At 28.3% G+C, this 21,541-nt stretch overlaps 1 protein-coding gene across 1 annotated transcript; it reads right to left on the bottom strand.

The window, feature by feature from the left end:
- Positions 1-665: 665 nt before the first annotated feature.
- Positions 666-5,058, bottom strand: LOC111296645 (uncharacterized). The gene is made up of 3 exons (XM_022891043.2): positions 3,310-5,058; positions 2,547-2,730; positions 666-1,512 (listed from the first exon to the last, which is right to left on the bottom strand). Exons 1-3 carry the CDS (start codon positions 4,186-4,188, stop codon positions 971-973), a joined length of 1,605 nt encoding a protein of 534 aa, XP_022746778.2. The 5' UTR covers positions 4,189-5,058; the 3' UTR covers positions 666-970.
- Between the last annotated feature and the right edge of the window lie 16,483 nt (positions 5,059-21,541).

Raw genomic sequence — 21,541 nt, 5'->3', positions numbered from 1 at the left:
AGATTGGTGAAGTGATATTGCTTGTATTGTAACCATTAATTATTGAATGAATTATGAATCTTTTTATTCAATTTTGGTTGAAATTTCTTTGCCAATGCTTTGGATCTTTCTCCAGAATTATTATCAGTGTTTTCCCTTACCAGGGGACAAGTGATTCTGCAAAATTACAAAATTCTGAAAATGATTCTTCAAAATAGCTAAATTATTGTCATATTCCTTTGTTCAATGTTGCTATTCATTTCAGTACAAGGCAGCCACAAGCTTTGCCTTTCCTCATTGTTTGATCAAACCCTGATCACTAATTGCTGAGAGGATTCTGTTGTAGTGATACTACTGTAAAAATAAGAAGAAATAATAACTTTACAGTTTCAGACATTTTAGCAAGCAGATATGTTCTGCATATTAAGATCAAAGGGTAACCTAATATTTAAGGTAAGGGAAATTCAAACATGCAAAATTTTCTCATGCTAGTAAAATTTTGTTTATATCCACACCCGTGCGATCTGTTGATAGAGAAAATTAAAACAATGTTTTTTAAATCTCTAATTTACCTTAAACCTCAAATCCCTTTAGGCACGTGAACTCATTCGAACCTGCTAACTCCAAGTGCCAGCAAAAATCTTATGTCAACTGATCCAAACATCAGTCGACAGTAAAGAATAATGTTGATGTAGAAAAATATGTTATTAAATATATAGAGCTAGGAATTGTTCATATCTCATTAAAAACAGGATCCATATTACACCATTACACCCAGTAAATAGATGATTGCATATACATAGTACCTGCTATTCTAACATCCTTCTTGCTTTCACCTCCATACATCTTTCTACTTAGCCTATCATTTCAAAGCAAGTCAGACTGTACTCCTCTAATTAATATATGATTTTGAGAGGAAAAAAAAATGAAAGAAAGTGAAACCAAATAGAATTCATTTTTGACAATTTAGTTTTTTCAAAATTTTTCCCCATCAAACCCCAGTTAAACAAACTAGTTCTTCTGACAATTCTTCTATCAGTAATCCAAAGATGGCATATTCAACTTCTAATGCTGTCTCTCCGATCTGCTCTTGATTTCTCTTCCAACCAACTAGCTCTCTTCTGAAATCTTGTTCCACCATCATGTCAATTGTGTTTGATTCCACCTCCTTCCATGACTCCAGCCTTTTACAAACCCTTTTAGCCACCACTTCTCTATCAATGTAGCAGTTCTGCTGTGTCTTTTCCTCGGCAATGAGATCTGATACTAGCCTCTTCATGCCTTCTGGTGTATGTCTTAGATTGTGGAAACTTGATTTAAGCACTCGTTTGAGAAAGCCATTGACATTCATTTCACTATCTGATGAAGCTGACTCGTGCTCGAATTCCTCTTCTTCCTCTAGGTCACATATACCATTGTCATCATCATCATCATCTTGTTCTTGTTCTAACATTCTTTTCTCAAGTTCAATTGGGTCCAGTTGAGCCAGTTTCTCAAATCTACTAAGTTTGTGCAGTAGCTGCTGCTTTGCTTCTGGTGATAAAACGAGGAAAATCAAAAAGGACATGAATATACTGATAAAGAGCTCCTACAATAATTAAGATAAGCAATGGTTTTGATTTTTTTACACTATTGGTTTTTCCATCTATTTGAAATAACAGTTGAGAGAGGATAATCACCAGTCATTAATGTTTTAGAGCTTTAATCAAGGAAAGGATTTAAAATTCAATGGGTTCCACCAGAATGAAGGATGCTGACAATATTTCAAAACAACAAAGATAAATCCAGAGAGGAATAGATAAAAAAAGGAAATGAATAAGGGCACGATGATTGACATATTCATGAATCCGAGTTAACTGTGACAATGGGTTCCACCATTAAAGAGAAGGGCATAAGCAAAGTTATGACAGTGACAAGGAGTGACCAGACTCTTCTGGTTTCAGGCCTATATTTGCATCTGAATTCAATTCAAACTGCCCAAGCCTTCAATTTTGAAAGTAGAAGTGACTGATGTATATGTAATACTTCCTTCTAGTTGCAAAAGGGATGGCTTAAACGCCTTTTGCCTCATGAAGCAATCAGCTTAAAATTAACTTGTCTTTGCCAAATTTTTTAAGTTTTCCAACAGAAGAAACAAATGGCTTGAATCATCAAAAGCATGAAGTTTTCAAAATAAACCCTGAAAATTTTCAAGGGTAAAATCACAATTAAGACAGATCTCCTAACTTTGATATGTGGGTCACACTTGAAGTTATGACAAACACTAATATCTGCTTCATCGACAGGTCACTTTAACCTAACTTGAATGTACACAATCAACTCTATATGGCAACAAAATTTCCATGGATCCCACATATATGTCATCGTCATCATCATCAAAAGCTGTATTCATTTGCGAAATCTTATCTCGCCAAAATATTTGATCAACAGCTTTTTATATGGATATTTAAGATGTTTATATTTAGCTATCAATTAAACCATGCCTCAGCTGAGCAAATGCATGAATATGTAATAACAGCTAAGCTGACTGATAAAGACCTCACAAAACCAGAAGGAATGGTACATACTTTGTACTATTGCATAGCTGCATTCAAGATCGAAATTGTTCTCATCATCATCATCCACACGTCCATCGTCATCATCCTCGAATGGAGGATCCAAAACGGAAACAGGACTGCATTGTTCTTTCTCTTCTTCCTCTTCTTCTACTTGAAATTTTTTTAAGCTCTCTACTGCATAATTTTCTTTGTCCTGTTACAGTCCAGAACAAAAACCTCTGATTAAGACATGTTATTCTTCAGACAACATTTTTCAATATGGTAATTTGTTAAAAAAAAATGCCGCTGAATATAGTAACTTAGAAACAGTTGTCTGATTTTGTTGATGGGATCCAACAGAAAAAACAAAAACGGGCTTGTCCTTTCTGAGAAATTAATTACTGGACGGACGCTTAATAAAAAAAAAGGTTTGCATGGCAGACGCATGACCATAAAGTACACTTAACAAACATTACAAGAAAGTGTTCATGATAAAAGACTAAATGACATATTACCCTCAAAACTTGTCAAACTAATGGAAACCTTCCAAACAGAAAGAGCCAAGACTAGGATGGGCATATCTGTCAATTCAAATCAAATTCGGGCCAAACTTTGCAGCGAAGTTAATTACGATCGCCGACAGTTCAAGCATGTTAGAGAACTCGGTCACCTTAGTCACGAGTTCACTCAAATACTCCCAAAAGGAAGAAGGTTTAAACAAAGAGTTGCTTTTTTAATTAAACAATTGATTAATTCATTTATTATCACTAATCTCTCAATTAAATGTACTAACCTCTTTATGGTGGCGACTTGGGGATGTAGCCGGGGAAGAGAAGAGAGGTGTCCGGTGACCAAAAGAAGGGCTTCTTTGAAGGACAAAGTGAAAAGGGCTTTCACAAAATTGCTTATCACAAGAAGCAAAAGCTGGGCTATCACGTAAAACATCTTTGGCCATGAAAATCTCTTCAAAATCCTCGGACTGGCTATAGCTACTGGAAGTATCCAAATCCATATCCAAGGATTTTTCTTCGTTGCTTTCTGACCAATGAGCACTGCTTGGCCTACCAGCGTAAGAACAAGAAAACCCCATTACAGAACCACTTTTCTCTTCCACTGCCGAAGATATTTTCCTTTGACTTAGATTGTTTTTGCCCACAGTTGAATCCCACCTTAAAATGTCCTTGATTGAAACTTTAGCTCGAACATTAGCTATTTCATGCTTTCGGTTTCTGTTACGGTGAGTTAGCTTCTTTAGAATGGAACCAAATAAGCCAAAAGTACTGCCATTGTTTTTGTTCTGCGGTTTGGTTTTTGATGAAGAATGTTTTTGAATTCTGAGAGCAGCTTCAAGAAGAAGAGCTGCTGTTCTTGCTGGGATGTGAAGAAATATGGCATTGGGGCTTTTACAAGGGCTTTTAGCTGGGGATGGAAATTCAAACAATGGAGACTTTCTCGGGTCGGGTGAGTCATGGAACGAGAAAAAGCAAGCGTTTTTGCAGAAATTTGAAGGAAAGTTTGAGTTTTGAGAGATGGGTTTTCGTTTCTTGATTTGAAGAAGAGTTTTAGGTGATGGTTTCTTCCATTGACAAAGCCTGTCAGCAATGTACTTCTTCAGAAGAAATGGCTCTTGATCCTCTTGAAGTAACTCGTGCAAATGCTTTTGACCCATCATCAAAAGAAATTTAAAAAAACAATAAAAAAGAACAATCTCAACAAGCTATGGATTTCAGCACCATGAAAGATTTGAAGGAGTTTCAACTTTTAACCAGAAAAATGTAGTGCAAAAGCAAAAGAGAAGATTTTGAAGCAGAACAAGTTGGCATACAAATATAGTTAGCCAGGGAAGAACAAAACATAAAGAAATATAGAGAGAGAAAGGAAGGAATGAGGAGAGTTCCCGATTCAAATCTTGAGGTTTACAATATCGAGGCAAGATGATGATAAAGAAATTATTATAAAACAATACTCCTAAGATTTACAATAAAACAGCAAAACCAGCATATTATAGGTGTTCTTAAGGCAGTACTTTTAAGTTATATAGGACAGGATCTGGTGTCTCCTCATATCTCTCTCCATTGTCGACGTGTTTTAACAGAGAAAGAGATAAAAGTAAGTAAAATTTGGATTTGTTTTTGTCTTACAGACTGCAAAATACAGTGTTTGATTGCTGGCAGTGTAAAAGAAAAAAAATATTAGTGACATTGTCTTTTCTCTATGATAACAATTACTGGGTTAATATGTGAATGCAAAAAGAAACAGGGGAGAGACAGGGTTTGTCACAGGACTTGAGGGATCTGCGCTGCTTGGCTGGCTGGCCGGCTGGCCGGCTGGCTGGCTAGAACCGAAAGGATCTTTCCACGTCCTTAACACCTTTCCCGAGATTTTAAGAACCAGCCATGGCCGTGGTTGGCTCGTTTTCATCGTGGCTATTAGTTGAGGCTCTCTTTCTTTTGTTTGCCATGCTTAAATTGTCCATTTTTTTAAAGCCAAATTGCACTCACTTTGTCATTTTTTGATAAATAAGGTAGCATGGTAACGAGGCAAATGCTAATTGCTCTTTGAAATTAGTATTTAGTATGGAATTATATTTTAATATTCTTTTCATGAGAATGTGGCGATTTCTAATTAATATCTTCAATATTTTTTTTTTATCTTTTGAATTAGGTTTAAAATTTTAACTCATCGCTTTTAATTTAAAAAAAAAAAAAAAGCTAATTTTACTATCACTTAGCTAAAAAAAAAATTTCGAATTTTATTCCTTTACCTACATAAATTTTTATACTTTTAGTTCACTCAAATAAATTTTTCTACTTTAATTTGTATCTAAATAAATTATTATTTAAATTAATTATTTTAATTTATTTTCTAATTCTCTTTAATTTTGTACAAATTGACTATTTTAATGAGTAAATGTTTTACTTTAAGCATTTATGATCGTAAGAAATTGATGTCTTACATGTATCATATATTATATTAAGAGTTCATTTAAATACTTATAAAAAAATTAAAATTTATTTATATACAAAATAGATATAAAAGATTTATTTAGATTTGATAATCTAAAACACAATATGGTGACACGACATGAATATAGTATAAATATAAGATACGAAAATAATACGACTTAAAATTTAACAATAATTATATATATATTTAATAAAATTAAAAATATATATTTTATATTTTCTTATCAATAAGAATTATAATACATAATTTTCGTATAAAATATAGTACGAATTTATAAATTTTAATATTTTACACGATACGAATACAAAAATTATCAGATCTAATGTTATTTAAATCTAAATTAAAAGTTAAGAGTTTATTTTAATATAATAAAAATATAAATATTTATCTAAATAAAATGATAAACTTTAAAATTTGTTATTATTTTAACCATATTTAATACATAGTTTTGATTTGAAAATAAAATTTTGAAATTTATTTTTTATAAAATATCATGTATTAATCACTAATTCAAATATTTAAATGCTCTAATAAAATATGAAACACCTTGTTTTATCCTTGAAAGAAAGCAATATATTATTTTGACTAAGCTTTAGCTTAAAACAGTTACTCTATTTTTACAACTCATTACAAGACAACACTGGAAACGTAAAGGAAGGGTCAATGTTTCAATGAGGTGTCCAACACATGGTAATAGGTTGAGTCATTAAAACTTAATCATCATTAAATTTTGTCTTAGAACCATGTAAGCCAAAAAAATTTAAACTTTACAGCTAGATGCAAGAGTACTTTCACATAATTAAAGCACACTAGGAACTACCTGTGGTACAACTTTGGGCATGGTCCTTCCTTTCTTCTTCAAACCCAATCCACTTAAAAAAAAAAAAAGGTACCCAATATATAAGTAATCATAATGGAAGTGACTTAAACATTCTTTCTAATCTTAAACAAGGTAATACCATATAAAAATAATATATTTTAAAATTTTATTAAAATATTATATATAAATTTAATAAAAAATTTATATTTAATATTAATAAATTATAATATAATAATTTTTATATTATATATATTTAATATAAAATAAATATAATATACTTATTTAAAAAAATTAAGATAAATAAATTATCGAATTCCTCAAATTAAATAAAATATATTATATTTAATAATTTAATATTAAAAATAAAAAAAATTTTAAATAATTTTAATAAATAATTATTGATTAAATTTGAATACAAAATTTTTATATAAAAAAATTAATTTCAATAAATTGAACTAATAACTTATTAATAAAGATGCTATTCCTCAAAAATTGTTCCTTAAACTCGTTAAAAAAAAACTCATAATACTCACCTTTGAATATTGCCACGTGGCAGACAAGTTCTTTTTGACAGATGTCCGTCTTAGAAAGCGAGTTCTTTGTGTGGTCCATAATCATAATCTTCTTAATTGAAGCAAGTAGCGTTGACGAGATCAAAATATCGTCAACGCTTGAGTATCTCACGTACAAAAGGAGAAATTCTCGAAAGGCGAAACGAGAAGAGAAGGACAAAAAAGGAGAAGACCGCGCGTGCCAACTAAGTTACAGAGACGGATCTTAACCCGATCTTTGACGCTCCTATCCAATGCCTTTCAGCTTAATTGCCTTTTTATCTCTTTCTGTTTGTTTTTTACTGCCCAATAATAAATGTTCCTTTTTTTTTTTTTTATAAATATTTACTAGTTACCACTGATTTTTTACCACAGCTGAAAATTTGTTGATTTGATAATTACTAAAATAAACTATCCTAACTGGAGTTTTTATTTTTCCACCAATAAGGGTATAATGATAAATTTTTTTTAATAATATTGGCATCTTCAAATTTCACTTGAATCTAATTCTTTGTTCAAAATCCCTAAAAATGTACTTTTTACATTGATTCGATTTTTTGAAATTTTATTTGTACAAATATTTTTCATAAAAATTAAATTTTGGTTTATAAAAAATAGAATTTTTTATTTATCAATTGAATTAATCCTTATGGATTTCTATTATTTTAAATTAAAAAAGATAATTAATCTATATTTATATTAAGTAAGATGATTTTTTAAAAAAAGTTTATAGTTTATATATATTTTTTACTGCTAAAATGTAACCACCACGTCCCAGTTAGGAGTCCATTGGTCGTAATCCTATTCGTACCCTTCACCTTTTTTTCTTTTAACGTGACGAATCATTTTCATAATCAACTTTAATTTAAAAGCCAAAAAAAAAAAAAAACAATAGATTTTGAAAATGGGATTTGATTTTTCTTTTATATATCGGCACTGTTAAAAAAAAACAAAAAACAAAAACAAGTCGTTTCGATAAGAGTGACCCACTCCATTTTTGAGTGGGTTTTTGTGGCTACTTTTTTGTAGCTATGATGAAATGAAATTGAACTTATGAAAAAGAATGAATGTTTGACAGCCAGGAACCCAGTCCTGCCTGCCACGTTACCCCTCAACACTTTAAACGAAGAAGTATGTTGATTTTTTATCACTTTCTGAAGTAATTGCTTTCCTTCTCTTTAGATACTCGTTTTTCAATTTTTTTTTTCTTTTATGTGGAGATTGATTGAGTTTTGACCCAAAATTGAGAGCTAATTAGGGTTTCTCATCTAAAAGTCTCCATCCATTTCATATTATAAGACCCGAATTTGATATCTCCAAGTCTAAATTCCAACTTTTCATTTGCCTTTAGTTGATAATATAATCGATGGCTTATCGTTATTGGGTTTGAGCAATGCCAAAATACAAGTATATATCTCATCCAATGCTAATTGATATACTCAGATTTCTTACACATGCACTAATAATTAGTTTAGTTGTTCAAAGAGATCTAAACATTCATTAGGTAAAACAAAAATTAATCTAATTTAATCCTCATGCCTTGGATATATGGTTGGGAGTTGCCATTTTGCTTTATAAGGCTATGCCTTTCTAAAAAAAACAAGATTAACACAACATTCATTCAAAATTTTAAATCTTTCCTTAGAGAAAATAAAAATCGATACACCTTTCTTAATCATTAAAAAGAGAAGTTAACAATTGAATCTCTTTCTATTTTTTTTCATTTATACAATTTAACTAAAATAGAATTTAAGGTTTAATCTAAACTGGTTACCCATTATTTTTTACATATAAATTCTCGCAAAGATAGAATTTGATTCATGACTCTTAAAATTTCCTCTGCTACTCCAATTTCCTGTCAATAAATTTTTTTTGTAAAAAAAAAAAATTTACTAAATAAAGATATGCAATAATAATAATAATAAATTTTCCCATCATGGATGTGGGGCTTGCCTTTCATTTTGCTTAGCAAGTGGGTTTCACTTTCTTGTAATTATAGTTAAACCTTCTAAAGATATTTATTTCATTCTTTGTTTAATAATATATATATTTTATATATTTTATCATAATGATAGTGTCCAAATTCCATTGCTTACATAAATAATTGTTAACATGTTTGAGAAAATGATATGCTTCAATAATTATCCTAATTAAAAGGTTTATGGAGCAAAGTTAAATACTAGATATCAACATCTTGATATTTTAATTTTCATTTTTTATATCTTCACAATATTGCATTAATATGCTTTTTTTTGGGGGGGGGGGGGTGTGGAGACGCATGTTATGATGTTAAATGATAGCTACTTAGCTAATTATTATTTTTAAAAAAGAGAAAAGGTTTCATAATCATAGAACATCATAAATGGTACATGAGACAGTACAATTCCATTTGATAAGTTGATATTGATTCAAATTTTAAATTACATCATAAATTTAAAAGTAGTAATTATCCGTAAAACCAAATGTACAATTTTGCTCACCAACCTCCCTTTTATCAATTATGATAATATTTTTCATTACAATCAATAATTATGTAATTTGTTTATAAAATATTAAAATTTTAATTTTATTAATAAAGTTCAATCCTTCTACAATCTCAAGAGTAAAAAAATCTTCATAGATTTTAAATTTAATAAAGCAGTTGAAAAATATTAATGATCAAGGCGTGTATAATTTCATCTAATATTTTATATAACCTAATAATTAAAAAGGCTTACGATTAGCTTTTTTGAAAATTGATAATTTAATAGTGATAGCTAGTCTATATCTAAAACATTTATAGTTTGAGACAATCAGCAACAACTATACAAATGTTTTATGTAAATATTAATTGACAAATAATTGCTATATGTCCCTCATTATACAGCATTGGATACCTGCTGCATGGGGGGTGGGAGAAATGGATTTATATTTATTCATTTTATTCATAACAAATTAGGAATATGCGAAGCTCATCACCTAATTTGAGAAGTTATTTGAAAAAAAATAGTAATAATAAACCAGGCAAAATTTTACCAGGCTCAAGAATCCTTAAAAGACAAGCAAACCAAAGCCTATAAAAACAAATTATATTATTATATATATGAAGTGTTCATGCATGCCTTTGCCTTGCTCTTCCACATAACTTCACGTCCGTTGTCTTTTTATGTTATTATAATTTCAATCACTTCAACTTGTCGGGGAACAAGCCAAGCTAAATAATTCATGCACAATCCATAATTAGCGACAAAATTATCATAATTAAATTCACCTAGTGTGCTTTTGCCTTTTAGCTAGCTTCTTCATTTTCTAACTCATAATTTTCTTTCCTTTTTTTTTTTTTTTGGTTGAGAATCTTCGGCTACATGGATTCACATCATTTTCTTTTATATGATTACTTTTTTTTTCTAAGCTTATAAATATATGATTACTTGTTGATAAGAGTAATGTTTAATTTTTTTATTTAAACATAATTAAGTAATTAGTGGAAGAAGATAATATCAAACCAACATTAGGGAAATTAAGGTATAAATTCTGTGGCGAAAGCACTCATGATCATAGGCGGCCCTTCAACTTTATTTATTTGAAAGTTGATTAATAATTTTCTTTTCATTTCATTTTTTTGCTGGAAAGTGGAAACCATTTTAATGATAGCGACGGTTGAAATTAAAATTTAAGATTAATTTAATTTAATTTTACTATTTATTTTATGTTGACTCGGCACAACTTCACCTCATATTATATATATATATATATATATATATTGGTTAATATTATTATAAATGTTTTGCTTAATATTATTTGTATTTAAACAGCTTCAAAATGTTAAATGGCAAGAGATCACAACAAAAAAATTTGTTGAATCGGTTAGAAAACTATGGGTACGCATACATATGAAATTTGGCTATGTTTAATTTTCCTTTTTTGGGTGAAACATTTGTTATTTATTTATTTATTATTTTTATAAAAAAGATCGGAAACATGAAGATATGATGAAATGGGATTATAAATATTAAATTTTAAATTTTAAAATCATGATGCATAAAATTACTAATAGGATAAGATGATAATAATTTTTTATCGTATTTTATTTGTATTTAAAAAAATAGATAGAGATTACAATGAGGATTAATATCCTTTTGGCATAAGATTATTCAATCCTCCTTAAGTGAAAAAATTATTGTTAATCCATAAAATTGAACTTATATATTCAATTATACCTTTAAAAATTATATGAATAATTTAAATTGTATAAAATTTGAGAAAAGATAATTTTGATAAATAAATAAATTATCTTATCATAATCTTTATATATATATATCAAACAAAAAATAAAATAATATTATTTAATTTAATCATATTTATAATATTATCTTATCTTATTATATTTTATGTACCAAACATAACCTAAATTTATTAGATATCATATCTAAAAAATAATAATAATATGGTAAATTTTCACTTTCCTCTGTGGCAAAATTCCCAAGTATTATATTAGTAAAGCTCTCTCTCTATGTAATATATATATATATATATATATATATATATATATATATATATATAAAGCTCTCTCTGGTTTTTTAAGCACTGTTAGGCAGCAGTTACAGAAAGACATAGGCTTCCTTCCCCAGGAAAAACTGCATTAGCTACGATTAAACACGTTCTTGGCTTTGTCTATAAAACTCACAGAAAACCTCCATTATTGAAGTTAGGTAAGGAAAAGGAAATAGTAGTGCTCGATTTTCTATACAGTTCATCTGCAGATGCAGCTGATCGTCAGTTCTTGCAAAAATTCTCTCAAAAATAACAATTGTTCTGACTCAAATTGGTAAATTAATTTCAGCCTTTGGGATAAGGAAAGGTAAGCTCTGAAAAGAAAAAACGGTAACTCAAAATTGTTATTTATATATTTTTGGTTTTGTTCGTTGCTGAGAATTGTAGTAGTGGCAATCCAACCACAACAAAAACATTTTACCTACTCAAGGATCCTCTTCCTTGATGCAAAGGTTTGAGATTTGAGTTCAAATGGTAATAGTTTGTTGATATCATTTTAAATGCATAATCTTTAACCATTTATTTTAAGTTATTAATACGATACATTTTGTTTTGATTTAAAAAATAAAATAATCTATTTTTCATAAAATTGACAAAATTTGAATTCTTATCATTAAAATTTCGAATTTAGTATTCTTTCAAAAAATCACTCATATGTTGACAATTGGATATGATTTTGGTTAATTAGTGGCTAATATTGCGGTCATAAATTATTAAGTGATTTCTTCGTTAGCAATCAATAGTGCTTCTAACTGGCTTGATTAATTATTGCAAAACCAGTTGTTCCATAATGCATTTGCATATTAATATCTTACAAGAACCCACAAAAATAAGTTTATTCTAGTGCTTATCTCAAGCTTTATATATTTTATTTGTCTTTTTTTCTCTGAAAAAAAGGAATTTCAATCATTCTTCCTTTATCATCATGGATAAAACCTTAATTTATGTCATGTCACATACTAATTTCTTTTTTCTTTTCTTTTCTTTAATATTATTCGAAGGCAGATTATTTCAAATCTTAAAAATAAGATAAAAAGTCTCTCTTTGCAAAAGAACAGTGATCAAACAAGTTTGGTCAATCCATTATTGAAAGTAAAAAGACTTACTTGTAAATTGTAATAGGACAAAAAATAAATCATAATCACTAATCCAAAAGAAAATTCTTTGCTAGGTAAAATTTACTTGACCATGGCATTTTGGGTAGAACCCATCAATTATAAGAGTAAAGCAAATACTAGCAGCCAAGGTAGAACCAAAGCTAGAATGATAGCTTGGTCAACAAAAGGAAAATAATAACTTTGTCAAAACGTGCATATTGTTTTTTACCTTCTGCGGTGGCTCAGATGGGTTATATAAGGATCACAATTCTATACGAAGTTCAATCATTTTCCACATGCATGTGTAAATTGTGCCATGCTGTTAAACCAAAAGTGAAATTGACTTTACCAAAAGAGAATAAAAAAATGGGTGAATTCACTATATAAAAACGAAGTACTCAATATATAGTGTTCATGAAAGAAGATAAAATTAGGTGAAAGAGGTAAAAAATGGTTTTGCAGAGGAAACGCTGTTACATGCAATTCAACAAGCTGTGTCATGCAAATGAGCATACTTCAGAAAACTGTTCCATGATAAAATGTTTGCTTCACTAACACTACTACTAGCCTTTGTATCACTGACACCTGATACTGATACGTTAAATCAGTTCGAAATGCAACAGAAGGATAGGGTATTTGGGCCAATGGCATTAACATCACAAATGGTACCAAAAAATTATCTAAATGCAAATATAACATTTTTGTTCTAAATGTAATATATATATATATTTAATAAATATGAAATATAAATATTTGCATTTTAAATTTTTTAATTTTTAAATTACAATTTTTTTGCATTAAAATTGTTTGTGCTGAACTTCGACCCGAGGTTCTTCCTAAAAAGATAAGAAAAAAAAGAAAGCGGTTAGATCCAAAAGTAGAGACGATTCTCTACATTTGCATTCTGATATGTAAGTTAGAGATCAGGATAAAGAATGTTGGAATGAGAGAAAAAAAAACAATTAAAATAAGATGAAACTTATAATAATAATAATACTTGAACGTTTATATTTATAGATATACTACAGGGATTTAGGTTTTTAGTGACATTTTTTTAATGTTTAGCGGCATTAATAAACGTCACTAAAAGATTTGTGGAGTTCGTGAAAAACGTCACTCGGAATAACGGTTATACACGCATCGCGAAAAATAGTGACATTTTCTAAAAAATGTCACTATATTAGCGGCATTTGTATCTAAATAATACCGCTATATTAGCGACATTTGCATATGGAAAACACTACTATATTAGTGGCGTTTGAATCTTTGAGACGCCGTTAATTTAGTGATATTTTTATCATAAAAATACCGTTAAATTAGTGACGTTTGTATAAAAAAATGCTACTAATTTAACAGTATTTGTGTTCAAAAGCACTGCTAAATGTTGAAAATAACGGCATTTGTAGTAAAGACGCCACTAAATTTAACGGTGTTTTCTAATATAAACGTCACTAAATTCAACATTTAGTGGTATTTTTAAATACAAATGCCGCTAAATAAAAAATTTTACTTTTTTTTAAATTTTCTTTTAATATTTATTATAATTAAATAAAAACTGTTAAAAGAAATAAAAAAGAATTTAAATTTATAAACTGAATATTATAAATATTTAAATATCTAAATACATAATTTATTTCAATATGCATGTAACATAAAATTTAATACATACAATAACATTTCACTTTGCATTTGTTTTCCTTTTACCCATCAACAGACTCTATGAAAGGAGTCACACTTGCTTTGAATGGAGCCTACAACGCCTATTTCTCCTCTTGGCTTCCATTACTAAAAAGAACATTTCTCCAGGAATCTCAAAATATGCTGTTAGAAATGCATCACAATACATTTCATTTATCTTCTCCACAACTTCATGTTTCATCCTAATTGAAAAATATCACTGGATAAGCTATAAAAAGTATCATAAAATTTGTAATGTAAGATAAAATCAAGAAATATATACAGGATCTCATTGTTACTTACATAATAACAGAGAAACAAATTTAACCAAAGCAACAAACTAAGATATATTTTTTGGCCAATGATCATGATAAATGCATAAAGCAAAAAGATGTACACTCCTTCTTTGAGTACATTTCACGAAAATGCCTTTCATAATTATAGTTCTTCCATTTTGCATATATCATTATGAAATTGTTAAACATGAAATGCAGTGCCATATAATTTGAAGGAATGAGAATATATGAAAGGCTGAAAGATAAATCTTCAATCAAGTTCATGTTTGATTGCATTGAAAAAATATAAAGATTATTTGATTTCATGAATTTTATAAGATAAACCATTTCAAATCATATTTTCAGCTTGTAAATAAATTCATAGAAATAAATGGATTCAAATGCTTCAAGAGGAAAATAAATCAATCATTCAAAATAAAATGATCACGCAACAGAGTTTTAAAAGGGAAATACAAATTGTATAATGGATAAATTAACTATGCTGCACCTTGAACTAATGGTACAACTGTGTTTATAGAGATAAATGCTTTTTTAAACTTAGCAGTAGCAAAAACTGCATCATGGAATCATTAGAAAGTAATTGAAAAAAATATAGAAGATCAATCCAAGTTTATAGGTCTATAGTATGCACCTTTCAACTGCTACAATTCATCAATTAAGTTTGCTATAAAATTCAACAAGAAAATGGTAGCAAAATAAAGAAAAACCAACTTAATGAACTAGTAACTTAAGTGATACTTAAAATAGAGAAAAATAAAGCATTAACAACTAAATCTATCCAAACACCAAATGAATTCATGAAAATAAATGCAATCAATTAAAAAATAATGAGTAAATATGTAAAACTAAGAATGTAAAGTATGAGAGAATCAAATCAAATGCCTAGAAAGAGAGAGGATCATCATTCATTAAGTTCTCATGCATGAATTATTTTTGTCTTCTGGATTCAACCTTAATTTTGAAGATTTAACTGTACTTGTACAAATGAAATTTGAGGCTAAATTTTTACTAGATTATAGCTTATGAACTAGAAATCTAGAAAAAAATTTTGAAATAAATCAAGGTAGAATTCAATGAGTTTTGATCAAAAGACTAAAGATAGGTCAAGTGTGCAATTTTGAAACCAGATTTGAGTTTAATGTGAATTTTATAGAATTTGAAAAGAAAATCATAAGAATTTGTAAATTTCATTATGAAAATCTTAAAGAACATTCAAAAAGTGTGTAGGAAACCTAAAATTGTACCAAGATTCATTTAAGAAAGCTGAAATTAAAAGCTGTTTGGTTGGAGAAAAAATGAAAATGATAGCAGATCGGGTTCTAACAAGAAAAATGAAAAGTAAAATATTAGTTTGTGCTCTAAGTTGCATAAAGAAAGATATATGGAAAGTATAAACTTCTTATAAGACAGCTGATTAGTCATAAAATATGGCTTAAACAAGGTTAAGGAAAGTACAAACAAGCATCAACAAATATCATATAGATATTCATGTGAAACCATGGCCTCTCACCCCAAAACCCTTCAGCTTTTGACAAATTATTAAAAGAAGTTCTTTTTGTAATAGAATACAAGATTCAAGTACATTCAATTATCATGGATTTATACTTTTATACAGTTCTCTTGATTCGAAAGATTTTTTTTCAAAACAATTACGTTTCTCACTTCCTTTCACACTCACCCATGCACATTCAACACATTAAATCGAACAGCAAGCAAAGATTTCTATATTAAACCAACAGAGATAGAACATGAATCAAGGTAAAGCATTCACATATAGATATAAGATAAGTGAGAGCAACCTTATGCTGGAGTACTCAAAGAGCTTTCCAATGGCTGAAAAGACTAAGAGAGCTATCTCAGCATTGTAAAGAGTGGAAAGCTCATGAGCTTTCTTAAAAAGTTTTCATCTCTTATTTGAGAAAGTCACTTACCTTGTTGCTACATTGTCAATCTTCTTGATTTGAATTTTTTTTCTCGTCATTCTCTTTCAAGAAGAAAGCTGAAAAAAAAATTATAAAGAAGAAATAAGGGGTTTAAATTTTGAGAAAAAATTTTAGCTGCATCATTTTTTCACGATAGCAACGTTTACTTAAAAAAAAATGTCACTATTTATAAAAAAGATTATTGAAGGCGTTTTAGGTAAAAAACGCCTTCAATAATTCTCTCAAATTTTTTACAATAATCTACTTATCAAAATTTAAGGAGATTATTGAAGATTTTTTTACAAAAAAGCGCCTTCAATAATCCCTTTAAATTTTGATGAAGAGATTATTGAAAGTATTTTTGATCAAAAATACCTTCAATAATCCCTTTCAATTTTTTAGAGAAGATTATTGATGGCATTTTTTAACAAAAAATACATTCAATAATCTCATCCAATTTTTTAAAAAGGATTATTGAAGAAATTTTTTGTAAAAAAACTACCTTCAATAATTTCCTTCATCTTTTTTAGAGAATTATTGAAGGTATTTTGTGTAGAAAACGCCTTCAATAATTCCTTTCAATTTTTTATGAGAGATTATTGAAGGCGTTTTGGACAAAAAATACCTTAAATAATCTGCTCATAAAAAATAGATACGACTATTGAAGATATTTTTTACCAAAAAAATACCTTTAATAATTCTCTTAAAAAATTGTGGAGGATTATTAAAGGTATTTTTGATAAAAAATGCCTTCAATAAATCTTTTTATCAATGAATTTGCCAAAAATAAAGTAGCATTGTCGATTAGAATATACGATTATTAATCATAAGGTTGTAAGTTTGCTCTTTCTCTTCAGCATTTTTTAGGTTTTTTGAATGATTATTAAAGGCGTTGGCATTTCTGGCCAAAAATACTTTCAATAATCCCTTAAAAAATTCATAAAATACTAAAAAGAAGGATCGAATTTATGACTATATACTCTAACCAACAACGCTACTCCATTTTTAATAAATTTATTGACAAGGAGATTTATTGAAGGTGTTTTTGACTAAAAACGCCTTCAATAATCTTCTACAATTTTTTAGAAAAATTATTAAAAGTATTTTTTTTTATAAAAAACGCCTTTAATAATCGTTTTTATTTTTTATGAGCAAATTATTCAATACGTTTTTTGCCTGGAACGCTTTTAATAATCCCTTATGAGGGGATTATTGAAGGTATTTTGTGCAAAAAACGTATTTAATCATCCTCTACAATTTTTTAGGAGAATTATTGAGAAAATGCCTTCAATAATTCTTCTATTTTTTATGAGAAGACTATTCAAAGCGTTGTCTATAAAAAATACCTTCAATAATCTCTTATCCATTTTTTATGAGAGGATTATTTAAGGTATTTTTTGTAAAAAAAAAAATACATTTAATAATCACTTCAATTTTTTAAAAATGATTATTCAAGGTATTTTAGTCGATAAGCGCTGCTAATTTTTATCTTTAGTGACGTTTATAAGTAATAACGATACTATTTCAATATTTAATGACGTTTTAATAATAAACGCCTTAAATTTTATAAAATCACAGAAATTGACGATATTTATAAGTGAAAAGTCGTTATAAAATTGCCGCTAATACACCATTTTTTTGTAGTGATAGGAAGCAAGGAACTTGAAGAAAACAACAATAATATGACCGAACTGATGTGACACTAAACATATCAGGTGTCAGGTCAACTCAAATATCCAAAATGTCATGATATCTATTGACAGCCTCTAATAAAAAAAATCATAATGATTTTTTAATCACTAAATACTCTAAATAAAAATATATAATGGTTATAAATAATCCTAAAAAATAATAGAGAAGCCAAATCCATGTGTATATATATATACATATATATATATAACAATTTTCTTTTGTTTCAAAGAAAAAATAGTTTATTGTGTGGCAAATCAATGATAAAGACTTATATTTTAAAATATCTAAAAAAATTTTAAGCAATAATCATTAAAAACAATTTTGTGATCATCCAATTGTATGTGAGAAATTCTTTCCAATGATCTAGAAAATACCATGATTTTGTGTTGATCAATTTCTCGCTTGCAATCTATTTTTATTTATTACAATATTCATAAAACATGCCTCAAAATTAACCCGTTTATACTTTCCCACTTGGCTTCAACAATTTTCTTTTCATTTAAAATAAAAATACATAGCAATCCGGGCAAAATTCACACACCAAATCAAAATGGGCCCTTAAACTTTACAAACATTTTCAGTGAAGACAAGAAAGGTGACAGTGCCTTATAAATGCAACATCATTCGATGCGTCCGTCCAATTTTAAGCTTGTCGATTTCACACGTGTTCGCGGATCCGCCTCATACACGTGTCAGAGATGGTCGGATTTTTTCCGTACCTTGTTAATGGACCCTAGCAGCCCCCCTCCAAGTTGAACAACAATTTGCTTTCCCTTTGCCACAAATTCCATTGGATTCTATTGTTTTTGCAAGCTAAAATATTTTTTTTTAAAATCCCTGAATTATTCTGATGTTTTAATAAATTTTTATATTTTAATTTTTATTTAAATAAATTTTATTTTAAATAAAAGAATAATTTTTGTTAAAATTTTATTTAGATACAAATTAAAATTTTAAAAATTTATTTATATATAAATGAAAAATGAAAAATTTATTTAAGTGTAAATTAAAATTTAAAATTTTATTTAAATATAATAAAAATATAAGAGTTTATTTAAGTAAAATTATAAAGTTTAAGAACTTTTTTATTATTTTAGCTTTTTTGTAACTTTTTGTGTCATTTTTATTTTATCAATTATGTGGTAAAATTATAATCGTTGTTTGAATTTTTTCCCTAATAAAAATGGAAAATTTTATATGTATGTAGTCTTATTTTTAATTTTTATTAATAATTTAATAAATATTTTTCAAAAAGGGATCACATTTCAATAAGATAAAAAAATTTGATATAAATCCGGAATATAATTCAATTGATGATTTATACAATCAACTTTAAAAAAAAAACATTCAACAAATTTAAAATTTAAATTCTGATTACTTAAAATTTTTTTTTATCATCTATCCCTGTTGTATTAAAAAAATTGTATAAGTTGTAATTTCATCCTTCAAAAAAAATCATTGAATTCTTGTCAATCTTACCATTTAGAAAATGTTATTACCCGTAATACAATGGAATTTACATAAAAAAATTTTTATCTCTAATGAATTTATATATATTTGAAGAAATGAGTACATTAATTATAAAAATTATACAAATACCAAAAAGATATTACTAGAAAGTTATAAATTCATCTTAACATAGGACACTCGTTAAAAAAATTTTCCAAAATTATTTTTCTCATCCAATTTATGTTAATCGAAAACGGAACAGTTTGGCTCAAATTAATTCACCATAGGCTGACAGATCAGAAAAGAAAGAATATGTAGTATTCTATTGAGTATATATATAATATAGTATTGTGATGTTGTTTGGTTTCTAATCCCATTTTTCTCAATGCATATCCCTTGGAATTCTGAAAAAAACACTAACTCATACGTACGTGTTATTATTCCATCCCAATATGTCTCATCCAAATCTTCCTATTTGAAGGAAATATTAACTTCTTTTTTTCTTTGTCTCAAAGGGGTTCTCTTGATCTAGTCATGCGGTGCATGCATGCCCCATGGCAAATGGATATTGCCAACATAAATCAAGCCTAGACATGGAATGGGTAGATAGATTCTCAGCTCGTTTTTGTAAAGAGAAATAAAAATTTTCAATCATATAAATTAAAATCGTATTTTAATTTAACAAAATGCGATTGACCATTTCAGTTTTATATAGAACAATAATTACAAAGTTATGTGGCTTCATGATTTTGTTTTGGATCAAGTTCAAAATGTTCCTCCACGCATGCAAAGAAATTAAAAACGTTAGAGAACTTTGTCGTCAATCGTCATCAATCTTTCTGATCAAGTGAATTTTTGTTTTTAGCTTCAATGTTTTCAACTTATTAGGTTAAGTGCAAAGAGAAAACATGTGGTTTAGTTACAACATTCATTTCGGGTTCATGCATATTCAGTACTTGAAAATAGATTTAATAATTAATATATTTACGTCATATAAAATATTAAAATTTTTGTATTCGTATTATATTTTATATGAAAATTATATGTTATAATTTATATCGACAAAAAATATAAAATATATTTTTTTTAATTTTATTAAATATATATATAAATATTGTTAAAATGTTAAATTGTATCAATTTTATATTTTATTTATGTATCATATTTATATCGTATTTTAAATTGTCACATCTATTTGAAGGAAATGTCATGGAATTAAAATTTATTCTAAGTAGTTTATGGAGTATCAAACACTCGGAATTAATAAAATTTCTCGTTATGATCCGAAAGAAAGATTCAGGAAAGCAAAAAGTTATAGCCCTGACTATATGATACGCAACTTAATTAGCTAGGGGATTAATTTTTCTTTTCAAAGAAAATGAGAAACTTTAGACTTCAATTTTGTTTCGAGTTTTGATCATAAACTCGGTTCAATAAAAGTTATCACGAAATTAAATCCAAGGCATGAAAGCTCTTTTGTTCTGGAGAGTTGAGATTTATAGTTCAAATTACTTCAAACTTTCATGGCGTAAAGGGGGTTTGGCTCGGTTGAATAACATATGGGTGCAGGGCCTGAAGGGCTCCTGCCGAAGTCAGGGGTTGTCCCCTTTGAATGGTTGCCCTAGAAAAACCTAGGCAACTTCGTTTTCTATTCACAATGCTAAAGAAATTGTGCAAACCGTCCCCGTGGCCGGCAGTAAAGGCAAGACAATTAGACAAATCAACAAGGAAGCTTTGGTTTTAAGTAGCACTCTGATGACCTCAATGGAACAAATTTTCGTCAAATTTTCCTTTTTCTTTTTCTCATTCTTCTCCCATCTAATGTCTACGATGCAGCTTAGCTATGTAAGATGTCATTGGATCAAACACTTTCGTTGTCCTTTGTCAGAAAAATTATCATCTTCTTCGAACAGAAAAGCCGACAGTTCAACGGGCATGAAACTTCAGCCCAAGATCCATTGAAAGTATCAAACTATAGCATGCCCTTAGGTAGATACAGACTAAACTCTCATACCGAATCT

The sequence above is a fragment of the Durio zibethinus genome, chromosome 12 (assembly GCF_047325235.1).
Source record: "Durio zibethinus cultivar Kanyao isolate XHJ-2024 chromosome 12, ASM4732523v1, whole genome shotgun sequence".
Classification (NCBI taxonomy): domain Eukaryota; kingdom Viridiplantae; phylum Streptophyta; class Magnoliopsida; order Malvales; family Malvaceae; genus Durio; species Durio zibethinus.
This window is presented reverse-complemented; position numbering and strand designations above follow the sequence as displayed.